The sequence below is a fragment of the Triturus cristatus genome, chromosome 4_2, assembly GCF_964204655.1.
Source record: "Triturus cristatus chromosome 4_2, aTriCri1.1, whole genome shotgun sequence".
In the NCBI taxonomy this organism is placed as follows: domain Eukaryota; kingdom Metazoa; phylum Chordata; class Amphibia; order Caudata; family Salamandridae; genus Triturus; species Triturus cristatus.
Window position 1 is genome coordinate 265,067,051 of NC_140586.1, and position 19,058 is coordinate 265,086,108.

At 53.1% G+C, this 19,058-nt stretch overlaps 1 protein-coding gene across 2 annotated transcripts in view; it reads left to right on the forward strand.

Annotated features, from left to right (window-relative positions):
* The window catches only part of ABCA4 (ATP binding cassette subfamily A member 4), a 1,118,748-nt gene that overhangs the window by 526,583 nt on the left and 573,107 nt on the right, over positions 1–19,058 (forward strand). For both annotated transcript variants that reach the window (XM_085601480.1, XM_085601481.1), the window contains exon 17: positions 16,820–17,024. In XM_085601480.1, coding sequence (XP_085457606.1) covers positions 16,820–17,024 — 205 coding nt within the window. The remainder of the gene's footprint in view (positions 1–16,819; positions 17,025–19,058) is intronic.

The following is a 19,058-nucleotide window of genomic DNA, read 5'->3' on the forward strand; positions in this document are numbered from 1 at the left end:
ACAATTTAGGCAGAGTGATCATTTTAATATCTGTCAAGAAATTTGTATGTACTGTTCCAATATTATGTCTGCCGTAAAGCTCTGTGTGCATAGTCATGAAGACTCCTAAATAGAGAAAGCCTTCAATGGTTAATCAGAGACCCGGTGAAATTGCAGGGTTCCCGGAGAGTCATGTGGGACATATGGCACTGATTTGCCCCAGTTAATTCTATATCCTGAGTGGCCCCCAAAGCTCTCTAGCAGCTCAGAAAGGGTTGGGATAGTCATATCTGGCTCTGTCACATAGAGGAGCATGTCATCTGTGTAAAGAGACAGTTTTTCCTCTGTTGCTTCGTTGACCAAGATTTGGAACCCATCTATGCTTGCGTGCTGGCTAACCGCGCAAGCCAGGGATTTCCAATGTGAGGTCGAATAATAACAGAGAGAGGGGGCACCCCTGTCTGGCCCCCTCTCTATGGGGAAATTCCTCCGACATTCTCCCATTCACTCTGACTGGGGCCACTTGGTTTTTATCCAACACCACCACCCAGCTTCGAAATTGTGGACCAAAGCCAAACTTCAGAATTGTCTGCTCCAAGAAGGGCCAGTGGACAGCGTCAAACGCTTTCTGGGTCTCAAACAATAGGAATATATAGGGAAGCCGATGAGCCCTTACCATTGTCAACCAGATACGTGTGCAATGCAGATTATGATGGCCCGATCTACTGGTTGTAAATCCTCATTGGTCACGATGTATCAATGGAGTAATGACCCACAAGAGGTACGTTGCCAGAATGGTGGCCAGTAATTTCGTCTCTACATTTTGAAGGGCGATCGGGTGGTATGGCTCGCACCTATCTTTGGGTTTACCATCCTTGGGAAGGACCTCTAGCGTTGCCTTCCAAAAGTCAGTTGGAAGTTCCCCTTCTCTCCCTAACTGGATTCAGCAGATGCGATCCTACTAAGTTTGCGTACCTTATATAAAACTCTGCTGGGAGTCCATTGGGACCCGGTGTCTTTCTCATTCGTAATTTAGCTATTGCACCCTTTACCTCCTTTAACATGAGGTCTGACTCAAATGACTCACATGCCTAGGCTTCCAGAATTGATGTTGTGATCAAAGTCAAATATGAAGCAATGGCCTAAGAGACGTGGAGTGGTGTGGCGGCGTAAAATTGCCTGTAATACCGCTCAAATTGGGCTACTATCAAGGCATTAGTTTGAAGGTGGTCCCCTGACTGATTCACTATGGCCTGTACCCATCAGGCTTCCTGTTCCCAGCAACCCAGTCATGCTAACAATTGGCCTGTGCGTTACCTAACTCGTACAAGTGGTGCAAGCTGGCCGTCATCTGCTATTTGGCCTTTTCTTGCTCCAGGTCTTTGTATTCGGCCTGGTATGCCGCTATCTGCCTTATCATCAGGGGGTCAGTGGTCGAACCTGGGGATCAACCAAACTGCAAAATGTGGTCCTCTAGTACTTCCAGTTAGCCCTCTCCCTCCTTTTTTGGGGGGCAACCAAATTCTGAGCTCTTTCTCTAAGCACTGTCTTGAAGGCCTCCCATTGTACAATTTTGTAAACTACAGATTGTTCATTTTCTGGGAAATACAACTCCATGTCCACTCTGAGATCCATCGCCACCTCGCTGTCCTTTAGGTCCCATGTATTAAGTTTACACCCTGCAACCGCCTCACCCTGAAGGCGCCCCATACAGACCTAAAGTGGCGAGTGATCTGAGAGACCCCTAGCAAGGCATTCGGCTTGTGACATCTCGACTACCCTCCCCAGGTACAAAGACATAATTCAGTCTTGTGTAGACCTTATGCATGCCCGAGAAATAAGAATATGCCCTGTCTGTAGGATGCTGCTGACGTCAGGGGTCATAAAGGCACATTCTGTTGGCAAAGTGTGCTAGTCCAGATTGAATGGAAGATAGTTGTTGAATGCCAGAGTGGTCAATGTGTGCGGCTATCACATCCTCAAAGTCCCCCCCCCCACTATATGCAACGTAGAAGCGGATTCCAACAATATATCTTTAACCTTGGCTATTGAGGGTGCCTGCAATCGGGGCGGAGCATAAACACTCATTAACATCACAGCAGTCCTGCCCCAGTAACCCATTACCCCCACATACCACTGAGAGAGTTTGTTCATATTTTCGATACAGTAAAGGGGAAATTATTTCTCATCAATATTGCTACCCACAGGCCCATTTGGTAAATCCTGCAAAGGCCAGCATGGTGTATGCTCCTCTTTCCAGAAATGTACAGTTAGTTCCCTTTGGGTGCCTCTCCTTTAAGAGCACCAAGTCTGGCTGTAAGCGTTTTACGTACTGTGCAACTAGGCCTCGTTTGATCTTGTTGCCAAGACCATTAATATTCAATGAGAGTACTGTAAGGGGGTGGTTCTCTAGCTGCCCTGGCTGTGACATTCTGTGATGTGCAGATTAAGTGAGGCCATGTGTTGGCGCATGTGTTCGTAGGATGCAACCTGTGCCTGCTGCTGTTCGCTTTTATCGATATGGAGTGAAATGGCGAAACATAAACTGAACCCCCGGCCCCCAACCTGCCTCCCTCGCCACCCCACCAGTATCGCCCCTTGCCCTGTACCCCATCACCAGAACTAAATGTAGCAGGAGGAGAATATGAGGGGTCTTTAGCCCATCGTCCACTGGTAATCACAACCCCTCAATAACTGTTGCTAACTGACCTAACAATCAAAATTAAATGCAAAGGAGAAAGCTAAGAAAAGAAAAACGAACAAGAAAAATAGTAACCAATAGATGGTGTGAAGTACACTCTCTACGTTCAAGAGTAAGTCTTGTGTCTTATGGGGGAATGACCAACGAAGAGTCAGGTCTCTATCACACCATGATTCATCCGCCAACAGACTCCATATCTCAACTGCCTTGGTCTGTGTGTGGTAGTTCACCTCTGGACTCTGGGGAGTGGTAGTGTGGTATGTCTTGTTCCATAGTTGTTATTTCACACATCAATAGGTGACCAGACTCCGAGTCCGATGATTGGGTCCACTCCGAGAGGTCTGGTGTGGATGTTCTTCTTGGTTTGTCTTGTTTGGTCTTTTTTGTGGTCCAGGTCAGGTCGCTTTCTGTGTCTGAATGCAGGCCCGATCTGGAACATGTTCTCTGGGCAGGCCAAGGGGTTCTGCCACGTTCCCTGCCAACAAGGCCTCCTCTCTGTCTTCACGCAGTGAGTTGACATTTGGTCCTCACCCCCTTCCTTGCAGCAGGCTCTCTTGTCCCCCTTTCCCCAGAGGGGAGGACGCTCCTGCCTCTTCAGAGGTTTGAAAGAAGAGTGTTTTGCCCTTATACAGGACTTTGAGTTTCACCTGGAACAGTAACATGTACTGTAGGTGGAGGGTCCGCAGCTTCTGTTTGACTGAGTCAAATGTGCGCCTCTGTTTCTGCACCTCACAGGAATAGTCTGGGAACACCATTATCTTTAAGTTCTCATGACAGATCTCTCACATACCTCTCACTTCATGCAGGATCATATCTCTATCCTTGAAGTTCAGAAAATGGGCAATTACTGGTCTTGGGGGGGGGGCTCATGCAGGAAGTTTGGCGTTCACTGCCTGATGTGCTCGATCTATAATGAAGCATGGAGATAAATGTTCAGCAGGGAGGGAGGCCCTCAGCCGTGTCTCTGGGAAGACCCCCATGTTCGGTCCCTCGACCCCCTCTAGGAAGCCTACAAAGCTCAAATTATTCCATCTTATGCTATTTTCCCTGTCATCCACCCTCCAGACCATTTCTTTCATTGTGGCGTTGAGTTCAGTGACTTCGCTAGGGAGGGTACAGGTCGTGTCCTCTATGTCCGATATTCTTATTTCTGCAGTGGTGGCCCTTTCAGAGAGATTATGTAGATCTTGTCTGAGCAAGGTGATTTCAAAGCAAACCTCCCTTATTCTCAGCTGCAGTGCCTCCCTTGATGAGTGAATGGCTTGTAGCAGGGCTGCATTATCTGGCATGTTGGGGGCTCCCTCCCCCATGTCGTCTGTGGGCTTTACCACCGTAGCGTAGCGGTACATCTTCCCTTGCTCTGATGACTTGGGTTCCTTATCTGTGGCCATGGTCAGGAGGAGGGTATGGCGCAGCTCCTGAGGGCAAATGGTGGTGCAGCAAGGCAGTTGGGATTCCCCAATTAGTGGCCCTAGTACCACTCTAATTCCCTCTTCTCTGCTCTGTTCCCACTTCAGGCCTATCCTCCCTAAGTGTGCTGCTGATCGAGGCGCCGGATTACCCACCTCTGGTCAGTGGGTAGATGGTACTTGTAACCACTCTCACTCCCTAACAATGGGTGAAGGACACCTGGCCGTGTTTCGTCCTTGTGTATTCTCTAATGCTACGCAGTCAACTGAGAGGACCATGAACAATCAAAGCATCCGTATTATGTCCACGAGGAAGAGAGATCCCCTGAGGATAAGGATATACACAGGGTCACAGCACTCCCTCCAAGCCCCCTATTATTTCTACCTCCGGGTCACTCTGGCAACCATTCATCACCCTCGGCCTCAGTCCATGAACAGCCTGGGTAGAGGAGAGTCTCAGATAGTGTCTCTCCGTGTTGCCTCCCCGCGCTGGCCAAGTGTTGTCACCGCAATTGTCCCTTTCAGTACAAAGGGTCAGCAATGGACTGTATAGCACAGCTCAATTTGCATCAAGGCCGCAGTGCGCCCCTGCACAGGAGTCCGACCACAAACTGCTTCAGATTCACCATATGCCTCCACCAGAGTCTCAGGAGTTAACATGCAATTCACCCCTTAATATCCCGGGCCCCACTCTGGCACATCCTATGTGAAAGGGTCCCAGCTAATCCTCTCATCGAGCTTGCAGTCTCTGCCGCACACCAAACACCAAAGAAAGCCATCCCCGCTGTCCAGTCCCTGTCCCCTCATCATCCTCACGTCCAAAGCCACAGGGCAAACAACCCCCACAGGAGTGCAAGAGGGAAAAGGAGAAGAGCGACAGGACAGAGGACTCGTGCCAGCACAGCAGAAGGTGTTCATCAGCACAAGCCAGCCACCGGGGTGTAGAGAATTCACTGGAGACAGCTTTGCGGGAGGACCAACCATAAGTCGCTAGCAGCGAGATTCTGCATCCAGGCCCCATGTTTCACAGTGCTCCCATCCACTCACCTGTCACCGGCTGCTTGGCATCAACGGCACCACATCTAGCAAGTGCACCTGCCACAGTCCTCCTCACTCCACGAGGTCACCTAAAGCAAGAGATCGCCACCTGTTGTCCAACTGAAAGAAAATTATCGTGTCCATCATCCTGGTGAATCATCGCCACCAAGAACATCTAAGGAGCATCACACCACCAGAGTGGATCCAAATGGTCAAGACATCCGGAGTTCACTGAGACACTCCTGGCACGTGGGAGGCTAGTCACTCACAAACCTTCTGTGTGCCCCCGTAAACCTAAAGCCTGCCGAAGAAGAGCATATCTGACCATTAGACTATCTACCCTTGGGGTTACACAAGGCTTGGCCATGGCCCTGTTGGGAGTTCTGCAGCGACCCCTCAGGGCCGCCTACAAAAGGACCGCACAGCCCATGCCGTCAAATGTCAATCCAGGAGCAAGGGCCTCAAAGGAGTTCCTGTGAGAGGGGAATCCAAACTGGAGAGATGCATTGGCAGCAGCTTCATGACAGGCACCGGGAAGCATGGAGGTCGCAGATGGGGACTGGTCACCCAAAGACCATCTGAGGATGGCTTAGAACCCGAGTCCTGATGATGAGAGCACCCAGACTCTGAGACACCACCCATTGCGGCTGCATGAGCGACTTGGCTGTGGTCCTGTTGGCAATTCCTCAGCGATGCCTTTGTGTGGCCTACACGAGGCCTGCACCATCCACACGGTCCCATTGCAGCCCTGCAGGAAGGCCCTCCAGGAGACTCCTGTGAGAGAGGAGTCCAGGCAGGAGGGGCAAGTCTGAAACTTCTCGGTCAGCGGGTACTGGAAAGCATCATCGCCTCCAAGGAGGGCCATCATCTACCAAGGTCATCTTCAGTATTTGCAGGTTTGCAGTCCACCGGAGCCTGAGCGCCTGCAAGAAGATCTCCAATGTGGACTCCACCACCGCTCAAGATGCACTGCTTTTTGAACTGTGTAAATAGACTCCAACACAGTGAGACCAGGCCGGTCTGATCTACATTGCGGAGGCGGACCAAAGCCTCCTGACCGTGTGGTCCAGAGCTCCAGCACCGCCCGGCAGATGGCCTGAAGAGACTCATTTATGCTGTATATTGTTGTTTGTTTTCTTCATAGGTTGGACTTTTTGTTTGTTTCTTTTTCATTAAAGTTTGGGAGGGATGTAGTGTTCTGCTAAACATGTTGTAGTGTTCCCCCTAGTGTTAACCCGAACTATTCACCCACCCATTACATGTGTCACCGGTCAGGTGACCCTGCAAATACAAGGGGTCGGGCGCACGTGCCCGGCACCAGTTCTAACTAGCATACTTAAGTGTGTGTGTCATTTATTTATGAAGTATGAGGGCGTTGAGCCTGCGACATCACTGGGCACTGAAGTGAAACAGTCACTGCTCCTAGTGGGCCAGGCAGGGATCTCCGGCATCTCGTGTGGGCACTCTGTCGAATGAGAAAACATCCCTCGGTCCGTGTCACCCATCGCACAACCTCAGTCAGGGATTGCTGCACCGGGCTGCCAGCAGGGCCCTTTGGGATCAGTCTTGGCCTCTCCTAGCCACCTTTTAGAGTGAGGTGACTGGCCGCGCCCCTTAGGGCCTGTATTCGGGCCAGTACCGTTCCCAGGGTTCCTTTACTCACCCCGCAGCCGCTTCCTTTTGTCTCCCCAAGATTCAGGGTCTCAGATCGTGTCTGGGATGGCAAGCAGTTATCAGGAAAATAGCAGGATCATAACTGAGTCAGCGGAGCTAGCAATAAACGTGGCTATTCGGCCATCTTGGAGGCCACGCCCCCCAGTGCAGTGCATTGTTGACCAGGTCGTCTGCTTGGTTGAACATATTGATTTGAGCACTAGAAATAGCACTCTGGAAATAAACAATTGTAAATTATTGCACAATTCCTGCGTACTTGGGTGGAATTTTGTCACTTCACAAGTGTGTAAAGTTGAAGGGTATATCACAGAAACATTGCACTAGTGTGTAACATCACTGCACATCCATATACATACTTAATGCTTTACTTGAGTGATAGCTGTGAAGTAAATATTAATTTCTGCACACTAACGTTTGTGCACCAAAGCAAAGATGGAGCAAACTGACTTCATGTTAGATTAGAAAAATACAGTTATTAGTGGACTATGAATTCTTTGTTGAATCCTCAATAGCACATTTTAAATGATTTATGTGCAATAATTAGTATATTTTTAGCAACAGTTCATCAATTCATTTCATCAATTTTTGCCCTAGTGCGTGTTTATGTAACATGGACTCGAGCAAACGTTCCAGATTACATAGCTCAGAAGTCTCTCTTCCTTTTCTGCATTTATTGAGACAGCCTCTTGAATCTGATGATGCACCTCTGCTTTAGATACTTGTTGGACCCGGCCTCGTGGCGTGGTCCTTAACCCCCTTGGATTGTGCCTATTCCCCGCGCCAGCCTACCCGGGCCGCCCCTTCGGGCCGCCAGAGACCCCTCCCCTCTTCGAGGTCCCCCCTTGGATTGTACCTGTTTCCCTACACCGGCCTACGCGGCCCCCTTTCCAGGCCGCACAGGGATCCCTCACCCCTTCGGGGTCCCGCCCCCCTTTGGATCATGCTTGCTCCACCCACCAGCCACGCGGCCCGGCTCCCGCCGGCCTCGGCCCCAGCGAAGCCCCGACATCGAGGCAACAAGATCTGGCCAGGGGGCATCACCAGACCACTTCACCACTCCCGGAGGAGGGGAGTTTCGATGGGACCCCCACCGTCCCCCAACACCTAGGTGCGATCGTCCTCCGGCCTCCCGGGGCCTGGCGCCTCTCCCGCTGGGTGTCTGGCCTCTCCCAGCCCGGCCTCTCCGCCCCCCAGGCGCAAGGGTCCAGACATCAAAGGGCTCCAGACCTATATCTGGGGCAACCCCGCAATGGGACAGCAGTTGTATCCCGGAGTCGAGAGCCCTGCTGATTGAATCGCGGCCGACCCTACGGAGAAGAACTCTTGCTTGAGACTCTACCACGAGCCCTGCTGACTGCGTCGCGGCTCCACCTTATTGAGATCACGAAACCTCACGGAACATCGGGGCCCTGCTGACGCTGTCGCGGCCCAACCTCGCTGAAACCTCCCTCGGAGCCCTGCTGACGTCGTCGCGGCTCGAGCTGAACCAAGACACCGTAAGAGCCCTGCTGACCTGGTCGCGGCTCGAACTCCACGAACTGAACGCTAGAGCCCTGCTGACGCCGTCGCGGCTCGACCACTCCGAGATCCGGAGGCCCTCCAGCTTGAGGATAAGAACTGGGCCCCAGGTACCCTCGTACCAAGCTGCTGCTAAAGACTGTCCCGCTACCCTGTCCCTACCAAAGACTCTGAGACTCTTGTGGATCCCTCGATCCCCCCTTGTAAATATTGATAACCGTAACTTCATAAGTGCTGATAAAGAACTGCTCGTCTTGCTAAATCTCCTCGAGTCCTGTGTGGTGGTGTTACTGTGCTAGTACGTTATAGGAGAAGGACCTCTCCCGGAGGCTTCTCAGCAGCGCTCGGCTACTTCGTGCAGAGTGGGGGCCCCTCTGGGTGGTCTCTCCGACTCCCCCGAGGCCCGCCTTCCAACATTTGGTGGCCAGCGACGGGATCCGAGCCGAACGCAGTTCGTACAAGCAAGTAACCCATCCAGACGAACAGAGACCATGAGCAACCAGTAAACCACCGCGACCATGGAGTTCCAACCAGAACGGTTGGAAGAGTATACTCACAAAGAGTTAAAACAGTTCTGCAAAGACAAGGACATTGCAACCACCAGCCTAGGTACCAAGGAAGAGATGCAGAAAGCCCTGAGAACCTGGATAGAGTCCGAGGCGGGCCCCTCCCAGAACGAGGGTCCTCTGCCCCTAAATGCAGCCACACCACTCGCACCGACCCCGGCGAACGGAGGGAGAAACAGCCTGGAAACTGGCCTCTCCGCGGAGGAAATACGAGAGCGGGAGAAGGTCCGGACCCACGAACTAGAGCTCGCACGACTTCGGCTGGACGGCGAACTCCGGCTGGCCGAAAAGAAAATGGCCATAGAACAGCTACGGCTGCAGGAAGAGATAGAGGAGAAAAAGCGGCATCGAGAATTGGAAGAAAAAAGGCTGACCCTTGAACACGAGCGGGGCCTCAAAGAACTCGAACTCAAGGCCCAGAAGGGGGAGACCGGCACCCCCAGTAATAGAGACGCTCCACCCCCCACCGAAGCCAAGGTGCATATTACCAAAGATGTCGTCAAAGAGTACTATAAAAACGACGACATCCAGCAGTGGTTCAAGGCGTACGAGGTGGCCATGACCTCCCATCGGGTGCCCCGGAAGGATTGGGGTGCCGGCCTGTGGGGTCGGTTCCTTAGCGAGGGCCGAGACACCCTGCTCCAGCTACCAGAAGATGTGGTGACCTCCTACGACCATATGAAGGAGGCCCTGCTCACCCGCTACGGACTAACCGCGGAAATGTACCGCCAGCGTTTCAGAGACTGCAAAAAAATCCCCGGTACCACGTGGGTAGAATATGTGGACTTCTTCAGCAGGGCCCTAGAAGGGTGGATCAAGGGTAGCAAGGTCACCACCTACGGGCAGCTGGTCGACCTCATTATTTGGGAACACCTCTCCAACAACTGCTTTGTGGAGCTAAGACAACACCTCCTCGACAGCAAGCTGACCGAGCCGCGGAAGCTCGCCGCCGAGGCCGATCGATGGGTCAACACCCGAGTCCCCCGGAACTCGATGGGGGAGTACCAGAGAAACCCCACCGGACCTCCCCGCCAGCGCGGCGGAGGAGGAGGGTCGAACCGGAATCGGGACATCCCCGCCGGGCCACCCCGGAGTCCGCCTCGAGGGCCGCCTCAGCAACACCTCTCCCCGAGCCTAGCCCGAAGAGGGACGGCACCAGCCAGAACCGGACCCCGGCCCACGATAACCTGCTACGGCTGCCAACAAACCGGACACTATGCCAGCGACCCGGCCTGCCCCATGAACCGAAGAAGTGGGGCCGGCGGGCTCCCGCCCCGACAGCTGGCGGCTGCCGCCCTGGGGGAAGGGGAGGAGGAGGAAGAACCCCTCGACAGAGGAACCACTCAGTGGGAGCCGGCGGCCATGTCCCTGGTCTGCCTGGGCAGCCGAGAAATGGTGCCCCGAACACCCATCCCGAGCAACACCCAGAAGTACCAACAGTGGGTCGCTATCAATGGACGACGGGCCGAAGCCCTCCGTGACACCGGAGCCAGTGTCACCGCTGTCCGCCGCCACCTGGTGACCCCCGAACAGATCCTGCTAAATGTGCTATGCCCCGTCCGGACGGCCGACAACAGCGAAAGCATGTGCCAGATGGCCCAGGTCCCCTTCGAATGGGGAGGGGTGACGGGCATACTAAAGGCGACTGTCCGCGACGACGCCCCGGTGGACTGCCTCCTGGGGAACGACCTAGAGAGTTCTCCCTGGGCTCAAGTGGAGCGGCGAGAGCACCTCCGAATGTTGGGACTACCCGAATGGGCCTGCGCCACTACCCGGTCCATGGCCGCACAGGCCCCCCGCTCGTCCATGGCATCCGACCCCACCGAGCCCGAGGGGCCCGCGCCACCAACCGCCTCCAGCGAGGGAGAAGCAGACACTGATACCAGACCCACCGAACCCTCCCCAGACGAAATCGCCTCTCTCGACGCACTCCCAGAGCTTGCCCAATGGCACCACGACGGGGGTCCCACCCGAGAACAGTTCCAGCAGGAACAGAAGACCTGCCCCTCCCTCGAAGGGGTCCGACAGCAGGCATCCTCGCAGGCCAACGGTGACCAGACCGGAACGCACTGGGTCTATTGGGCCGAGGGCCTACTGTACAGCGAACAGAAGATTGCGGAACTGGGGGCCAGTCGAGTGCTGGTGGTCCCCCTCCGATTCCGGGAGTTCCTCCTTAACCTGGCACATGATGTGCCCCTCACGGGCACCTGGGTCAGGACAAAACCTACAGCCGCCTGGTGACCCACTTCTACTGGCCCCGGATGCGGAGAGACGTGGACAACCACTGCCAGTCCTGCCAGACCTGCCAAGCCAGCGGGAAGGCGGGGGGACGGGTCAAAGCCCCCCTCCAGCCCTTCCCAGCAGTCAACACCCCGTTCGAACGGGTCGGGATAGACATTGTAGGGCCCCTGGACCCCCGGACCGCCCTGGGTCACCGCTTCACCCTGGTCCTCGTGGACCACGCAACCAGGTACCCTGAGGCTATCCCGCTTCGAACTGTGATGGCCCCCGTGGTGGGCCGGGCCTTCATGGGGATCTTCTCGAGAGTGGGATTCCCCCGAGAAGTGGTGAGCGACCGGGGTACGAACTTCATCTCTAAATACATGCGGTCCCTGTGGCAACAGTGCGGGGTCACGTACAAATTCACCACCCCATACCACCCTCAGGGGAACGGACTGGTCGAGCGGTTCAACAGAACCTTAAAAGGAATGATCCAGGGCCTGGAAGAGCCCCTAAGGCGGAGATGGGATGTCCTGCTGCCGTGCCTCCTGTTTGCCTATCGGGAGGACCCGCAGAAGTCCCTGGGGTTCAGCCCTTTCGAACTGTTGTATGGGCATCCGGTCCGCGGACCCCTCAGCCTGGTCAAGGAGGGCTGGGAGACGAAGCCCCAAGATGCCCCTCCCGACGTCTACCGATACCTCCTGACCCTACGAAACCAGACCCGCAGGTTCCGAGCCCTGGCCGAAGCCAACCTCGAGGCCAGCCAGGAGGACATGAAGCGATGGTATGATCGGAACGCCTCTACCATTGAGTTTGAGCCAGGCCAGCAAGTCTGGGTCATGGCACCGGTTGACCCCTGCGCCCTCCAGGACAAATGGACCGGGCCCTTCAAGGTGGTGGAGAAGAAGAGCCCCGTCACCTACCTAATCGACCTGGAGTCCCCCCGGAACCCCCTCCGGGTCCTACATGCTAACCGGCTCAAACCCCACTTTGCCCGGACCGAACTGAGCCTGCTACTGGCAACCGACGATGGGGGCGAAGACGACTCCGAGCCCCTACCCGACCTCCTGCGGATCAGCGTCCACGACGGGTCCATCAAAGGCGTCCAACTCGCCTCCTCCCTGACCCCGGAACAGCGCCACGACTGTCAGCAGCTGTTGCAGCCCTTTGCGGCCCTCTTCTCCCTCACTCCGGGGGTGACCCCATGGTGCGTCCACGACGTCGACACTGGGGACAGTCCCCCCGTGCGACACCGAGCCTACAGAGTACCCGACCGGGTGCGGGCCTGCATCCAGGCCGAGGTGGCAAAGATGCTGGCCCTCGGGGTCATCGAGCCCTCCGACAGCCCGTGGGCCAGTCCCGTCGTCCTGGTGCCGAAGGCCGCCGCCCCAGGCAATCCCCCGGAGCTACGATTTTGTGTGGACTACCGGGGTCTGAATGCTGTTACCAAGACCGATGCCCATCCCCTTCCCCGGGCCGACGAGCTCATCGACCTACCTGAGTACTTTTGACCTCACCGCCGGGTACTGGCAGATCCAGCTCACCCCCGGCGCCCAAGAGAGATCCGCTTTCTCCACCCCTGATGGGCACTACCACTTTCGGGTGATGCCCTTCGGCATGAAGAACGCCCCGGCCACCTTCCAGAGACTGGTGAACAAGGTTCTGGCCGGGCTAGAGGCCTTCAGCACGGCTTATTTGGACGACATTGCCGTGTACAGCAACCACTGGGCTGAGCACCTGGGGCACCTCAAGGCAGTCCTGGCCGCCCTCCAAAGGGCCGGGCTCACGATCAAGGCCAGCAAGTGCCAGATAGGTCAAGGATCGGTGACCTATCTGGGCCATCAGGTGGGGAGCGGTCAGGTGGCCCCCCTCCAACCAAATGCCATCCAGGCCTGGGAACCCCCCACCACCCAGACAGCTGTCCGGGCCATCCTGGGCCTCACCGGGTACTACCGGCGATTCATCAAAGACTATGGGAGCATTGTTGGCCCCCTCACAGAGCTCACGTCAAAGTAGCAGCCCAAGAAGGTGCACGGGACACCCCGCTGCCTGTCGGCCTTCGAGACTCTCAAGACGGCGATGTGCACTGCCCCCGTGCTACAGGCCCCTGACTACAGCAAGGAGTTCGTTGTGCAGACGGACGCCTCCGAATATGGAATTGGGGCCGTCCTGTCCCAGGCAGATGCGGAGGGTCTCGACAGACCCGTGGCCTTCATCAGCCGACGGCTGTTGCCCCGGGAACAGCGGTGGAGCACCATCGAGCGAGAGGCCTTCGCTGTCATGTGGGCCCTCAAAAAGCTCCGGCCCTATCTCTTCGGCACCCACTTCCGGGTTCAAACCGACCACCGGCCCTTGCGGTGGTTAATGCAAATGAGAGGCGAGAACCCCAAGCTGCTGCGGTGGTCCATCTCGCTGCAAGGGATGGACTTTTCCGTCGAACACCGGCCCGGCAATGACCACGCCAACGCCGACGGCCTATCCCGCTTCTTCCGCCTCGACGAGGAGAACCCCCAAGGAGATGGGTGACTCTCCCTGCCTTCGGCTGGGGGGACGCCTGTTGGACCCAGCCTCGTGGCGTGGTCCTTAACCCCCTTGGATTGTGCCCATTCCCCGTGCCAGCCTACCTGGGCCGCCCCTTCGGGCCGCCAGAGACCCCTCCCCTCTTCGAGGTCCCCCCTTGGATTGTACCTGTTTCCCTACACCGGCCTACGCGGCCCCCTTTCCAGGCCGCACAGGGATCCCTCACCCCTTCGGGGTCCCGCCCCCTTTGGATCATGCTTGCTCCGCGCACCAGCCACGCGGCCCGGCTCCCGCCGGCCTCGGCCCCAGCGAAGCCCCGACATCGAGGCACCAAGATCTGGCCAGGGGGCATCACCGGACCACTTCACCACTCCCGGAGGAGGGGAGTTTCGATGGGACCCCCACCGTCCCCCAACACCTAGGTGCGATCGTCCTCCGGCCTCCCGGGGCCTGGCGCCTCTCCCGCTGGGCGTCTGGCCTCTCCCAGCCCGGCCTCTCCGCCCCCCAGGCGCAAGGGTCCGGACATCAATGGGCTCCAGACCTATATCTGGTGCAACCCCGCAATGGGACAGCAGTTGTATCCCGGAGTCGAGAGCCCTGCTGATTGAATCGCGGCCGACCCTACGGAGAAGAACTCTTGCTTGAGACTCTACCACGAGCCCTGCTGACTGCGTCACGGCTCCACCTTATTGAGATCACGAAACCTCACGGAACATCGGGGCCCTGCTGACGCTGTCGCGGCCCAACCTCGCTGATACCTCCCTCGGAGCCCTGCTGACGTCGTCGCGGCTCGAGCTGAACCAAGACACCGTAAGAGCCCTGCTGACCTGGTCGCGGCTAGAACTCCACGAACTGAACGCTAGAGCCCTGCTGACGCCGTCGCGGCTCGACCACTCCGAGATCCGGAGGCCCTCCAGCTTGAGGATAAGAACTGGGCCCCAGGTACCCTCGTACCAAGCTGCTGCTAAAGACTGTCCCGCTACCCCGTCCCTACCAAAGACTCTGAGACTCTTGTGGATCCCTCGATCCCCCCTTGTAAATATTGATAACCGTAACTTCATAAGTGCTGATAAAGAACTGCTCGTCTTGATAAATCTCCTCGAGTCCTGTGTGGTGGTGTTACGGTGCTAGTACGTTATAGGAGAAGGACCTCTCCCGGAGGCTTCTCAGCAGCGCTCGGCTACTTCGTGCAGAGTGGGGGCCTCTCTGGGTGGTCTCTCCGACTCCCCCGAGGCCCGCCTTCCAACAATACTATTTTATTTAATGTTAACGGCTACTCACATTGTGTCTTAGCCCCATCCATCCCCCAGGTTACAGCCTTCATCCAGTGTGGTAATTCACCCACATTGGTAACTTGGGGACAGGTATTGGACATTGTTTACATGTTTATGACCACAGATGGAGGGCCAAAGAGCAAGTCGTGCTCCAAAGGAGCTAGCATAGGTCCACTAATTAGGCCCACCATTAATTAATCGTTAGTACCACCAGTCGTAATACCAACTTCAAATCTTTGAAATTGCTCCAGTGAAATGAGAAGATATTGTGACGAAATTAGGAAGTTTGGGCATTAGACCAGAATTCAGGGGTTACTGTCTGATCCTCCAGACCGACTTTGCAAAGTGGAGATTCCACAGTTTTCTGAGACCAGCAGTCTTCCCCAGAGGATGACAACCTCAGGGCTAACTTGGGGTATGTTTTGGAATTAACAGCACTTTTCATAATGTCTTCTGCTGGTTTCTCTTGAACTCTGAAAACTAATTTTCAATCTCTGCTCTCAATTAAAAAGCATATTTACTAACTTCCCACATAGTTAAGTGGAATGGGAACTTTGGGTCAAAGCCGCATTGACTGAAATGTATAAACCTACAGGGTTTAAAATAAAATTCCACAAGGTTTCACTCTTAGGCATTCATTCAGCGACCTGTTATTTGCTGAGATGAGTAATCATGGTTGACTTCAGTTTTCCTAGATTACAGTGGTTGAAACTGCGAAGACTAGGTCTGGAGCATGGTACCCCAGTGATGTGGTGGCATCTGATAGTATCTGGAAGAGAGAAGGCCAGCAGCGCAGTGAGCTCCATTACTGGGGTACCAAAGTAAGCACATTCCCACAGTCAGTCCTTAAATGCAATTTATACCAATGTAGATAAACCATAGTTCTGATCTTCCTAAAACAGTCCAATACCCATACTACACTCAGAACCAAATACCACTCAAACGACAGATAAAAAAGAAATATACGTATCTCGCCGAAAAAGTGCTTCAACGCCTCGTCAGGGGAAGTAAGCGCTACATAAATGCAATTACAATACAATACTATACAATCTGCTTGAGGAGCAGCATTGAAAAAGGAAGATTCTGTAATGGCACAAGGTGTACTGTAAAGGACATTCTTTATAGAATTCTACTCTGTGATCTTCTAAAGATGCTGCTGTGGAGTAGCTTTACAGGGAGTTTTGCATGATACTGGCCTCCTTTCTTGACATAAACATAGTGGTTCATATGTACAAGCCCCTTGCGCCGCCGGTGTGTCACAAACGCAGTGTCGTGCTCCATATTTACAAGGACATGAAAAGCCACCCTGCATGGCTTTTCCTGTCCTTGTAAATACGACCCCTTTTCACACAGCACTTTGCATAAAAGGGGCATTCCATGGGTGTTGCTGTGGGTGTTCCCACACAACACCCATGGATTCTGCCGCATTCCCAGATTTACAGTGTTTTGAAAAACCTGGGAATACTGCAGAATCCTATGCCTCCCCAGGGGACGAGTAAGGAGGTGCAATGAGGAAAAAAATATTTTATTTCTCCTCGTTCTTTCCTCTTTCTATGTGTGCTGCATTCTGCAGCACACATAGAAAGAGGAAAAAAACCTCTCATGGTTGTTTTTGTGCAGAAACGTGACCCTTCCTGCACAAAAACAATCATCCCTGCAACGCACACCCTTGAACCATGGTGCAAGTATGCTGGCATTGGCATATGGCATATGGCATCTAATTGTGTGCCAGTGCAGGCGACAGCTCGGGGATATGTCATATTGTAAATATGACGTATCCCTTGCTTCAGAAGTACCGCAGTGAGGTGCAGCCAAATAGCTTGCGGCACCGCGCTGCGTTACTTCCTTGTAAATATGGCGCAAAATCTTTGCATTAAAGTTCTATGTAATTTCCTGAACTCCACCTTTCCTTTATTGCAGAGCTTCCTGTCTCCAGTAGCTTTTGGGTTTGGAACCGAGTATCTGTCTCGCTATGAAGAACAAGGCCTTGGGCTGCAGTGGGGCAACATCCGGGCCAGCCCGGTAGAGGGCGATCAATACAGCTTCCTGTTTTCCATCTTCATGATGCTTATCGATGCCTTTCTGTATTGGGTGCTGGCGTGGTATATCGATCACGTCTTTCCAGGTATGTACTGGCACCCACCCTGCTGAGTTGTTCAATTTTACCTAGTTAATATGTGATTAAACATGGGTGATTTCGACTATGGTGTACCATCATGCACTCTTTGATGCATCCCTATAACGTTACAGATAACCTCACGCGAAAGGTAACCCCACCAGGAAAGTTATTTGTTGGAAAACCTGTTCATAATTAATGGTAACTAACAAGCAGAAAGAAACAACCAGCTACTAATTAGCAATCAAAATGTAAAGGCCTATTGTGTTTTTAAAAAAATCAGCAGTCAGTTTGTGTAAGAATCAGGAGTAGTAAAGCAGGTAAAGGTGCTGCCAAACTGCAAAACAGATGAGCACACAACGCCTGACCCGGCCAGAGGGGTCGCTGTCTCAGTATTACCGAAGGAGCTACAAACATTGCTGAATGGCTTTGCACCAGGAACCTGTGCCTCGTTGAAAACTAGTTACGTATGAATCTGTTTCACTTGTAAAAGCATCAGTACCATAAAGCCTTACTGACATTGCTTTGCTTCTGCGGATAGCTGCATCTTGAAGTCACGTGGGTCACCCTTCAAGGCCATCACATAAAACTGATGGCAAATAAGAATTATCTCTATAACGCAGATGATTCTCAAAGTGGACAAAATTTATCTGTGTTTCTTGAATGTCTCTGAGAGACATTCAACACGTCTGTTAGGCAGTCAAACCCACATTTAAGGTCATGCTCTTGTGACAATATTCGGAGCTTATTATTGGCTTCACTGAGGCTAAAATTAGTGTTCCATTGGAAACTGTATGGTCACAGATTTGATGTTTGAGCAAAATACGTAAGTAAATGGGGTGCGTTGAATATCACCAGAAACGCATCATGTCTAATGGGTGAAAAATTAGGAGAATGTTTCCAATCGTTTCAGGCGGGCCTTTTGGGGATGTTGCCTACAACATCAGAATCAGTAAGGTTTTCAGTCTGTCAATGACACTGCATGATGTTCATAGAGTCTTTGATTTTCCAAAAGTTAAGAGGTAGTAGAGTTTGGGTGGGAGCTCTTGTGAGCTCAGCAGGTCCTACATGTCTTGTTTTATGCGTCCTTTGTCTGTTCACTCTAATCCTTTTCTGAAAAGGAATTCTTGGACTCCTTCCAGTCTTTTGTTATCGTTGACACACCAGTTCTTGCTGCTCTGTATTAGGTCTTAGAAGAGCTGCCGCGCCCTGCTCCAACCTCATGTCATCTCTTGGGATCATTCAAGGTGCCAATGGCCAGGGCCTTGTCTTAGTGGGATTTAGTGTGTGTGATTCTAAAATGCTACAGTGTAGTAGTAGCCAATTAAAAATGTCTTGTTATGAGCAGGGGTGAGAGGTGGGTGGAGCCAGAGAGTAGAGGAGTTTGAGTTGCCAATGGGAGGGACGATGATATTCTGAAATATAAACATTAGTGGTACTATTAATGTCTCAGTCCCATACACTGCAGTTTACGTATTTACAGGAGACAGTCAGACGTTGTCAACAGTTGTTATAACTAGTCAATAACCTTCACCAAGCACATGGGAGCAAGCCTCTGCATGTGTGCTTAAGGAGAGTAGTGTACAAAAATCACTGGTATTATCTAATTCTCCACATCATGCTCAAACGAACTGGGCCCCCAAAAAGGCCTGGGAATCAGCTGATTAACAGATATACTGTGTTATTTCTCATTGCATTGGAGAACTCCTTGGCATTACTTGTAATCATGAGGTAATTCTGCATTCTGGAATTACCAAACTGTGGTTCCGGGTGTGAAATTACTGCATCACAATTACTAATGCTGCTGTATTGTGGGTATAAGTGTTTTAAAAATGAAACAATATTGGAGTTTACCAGTTACAATACAACTGTTCTCCTCTCTATCAAACGTCAATCCACAAAGTAGATTAACAGTGCCCCTCTGTTAATCACACTGACATACCTCTGTTGGCATTATTAGAACAATAGAATGTTGGGAGCTCAATTGAAAACAGTGGAGTGCACCGGGCTTATAATGGCTGGTAGAAGCCTGGAGCTCCAACA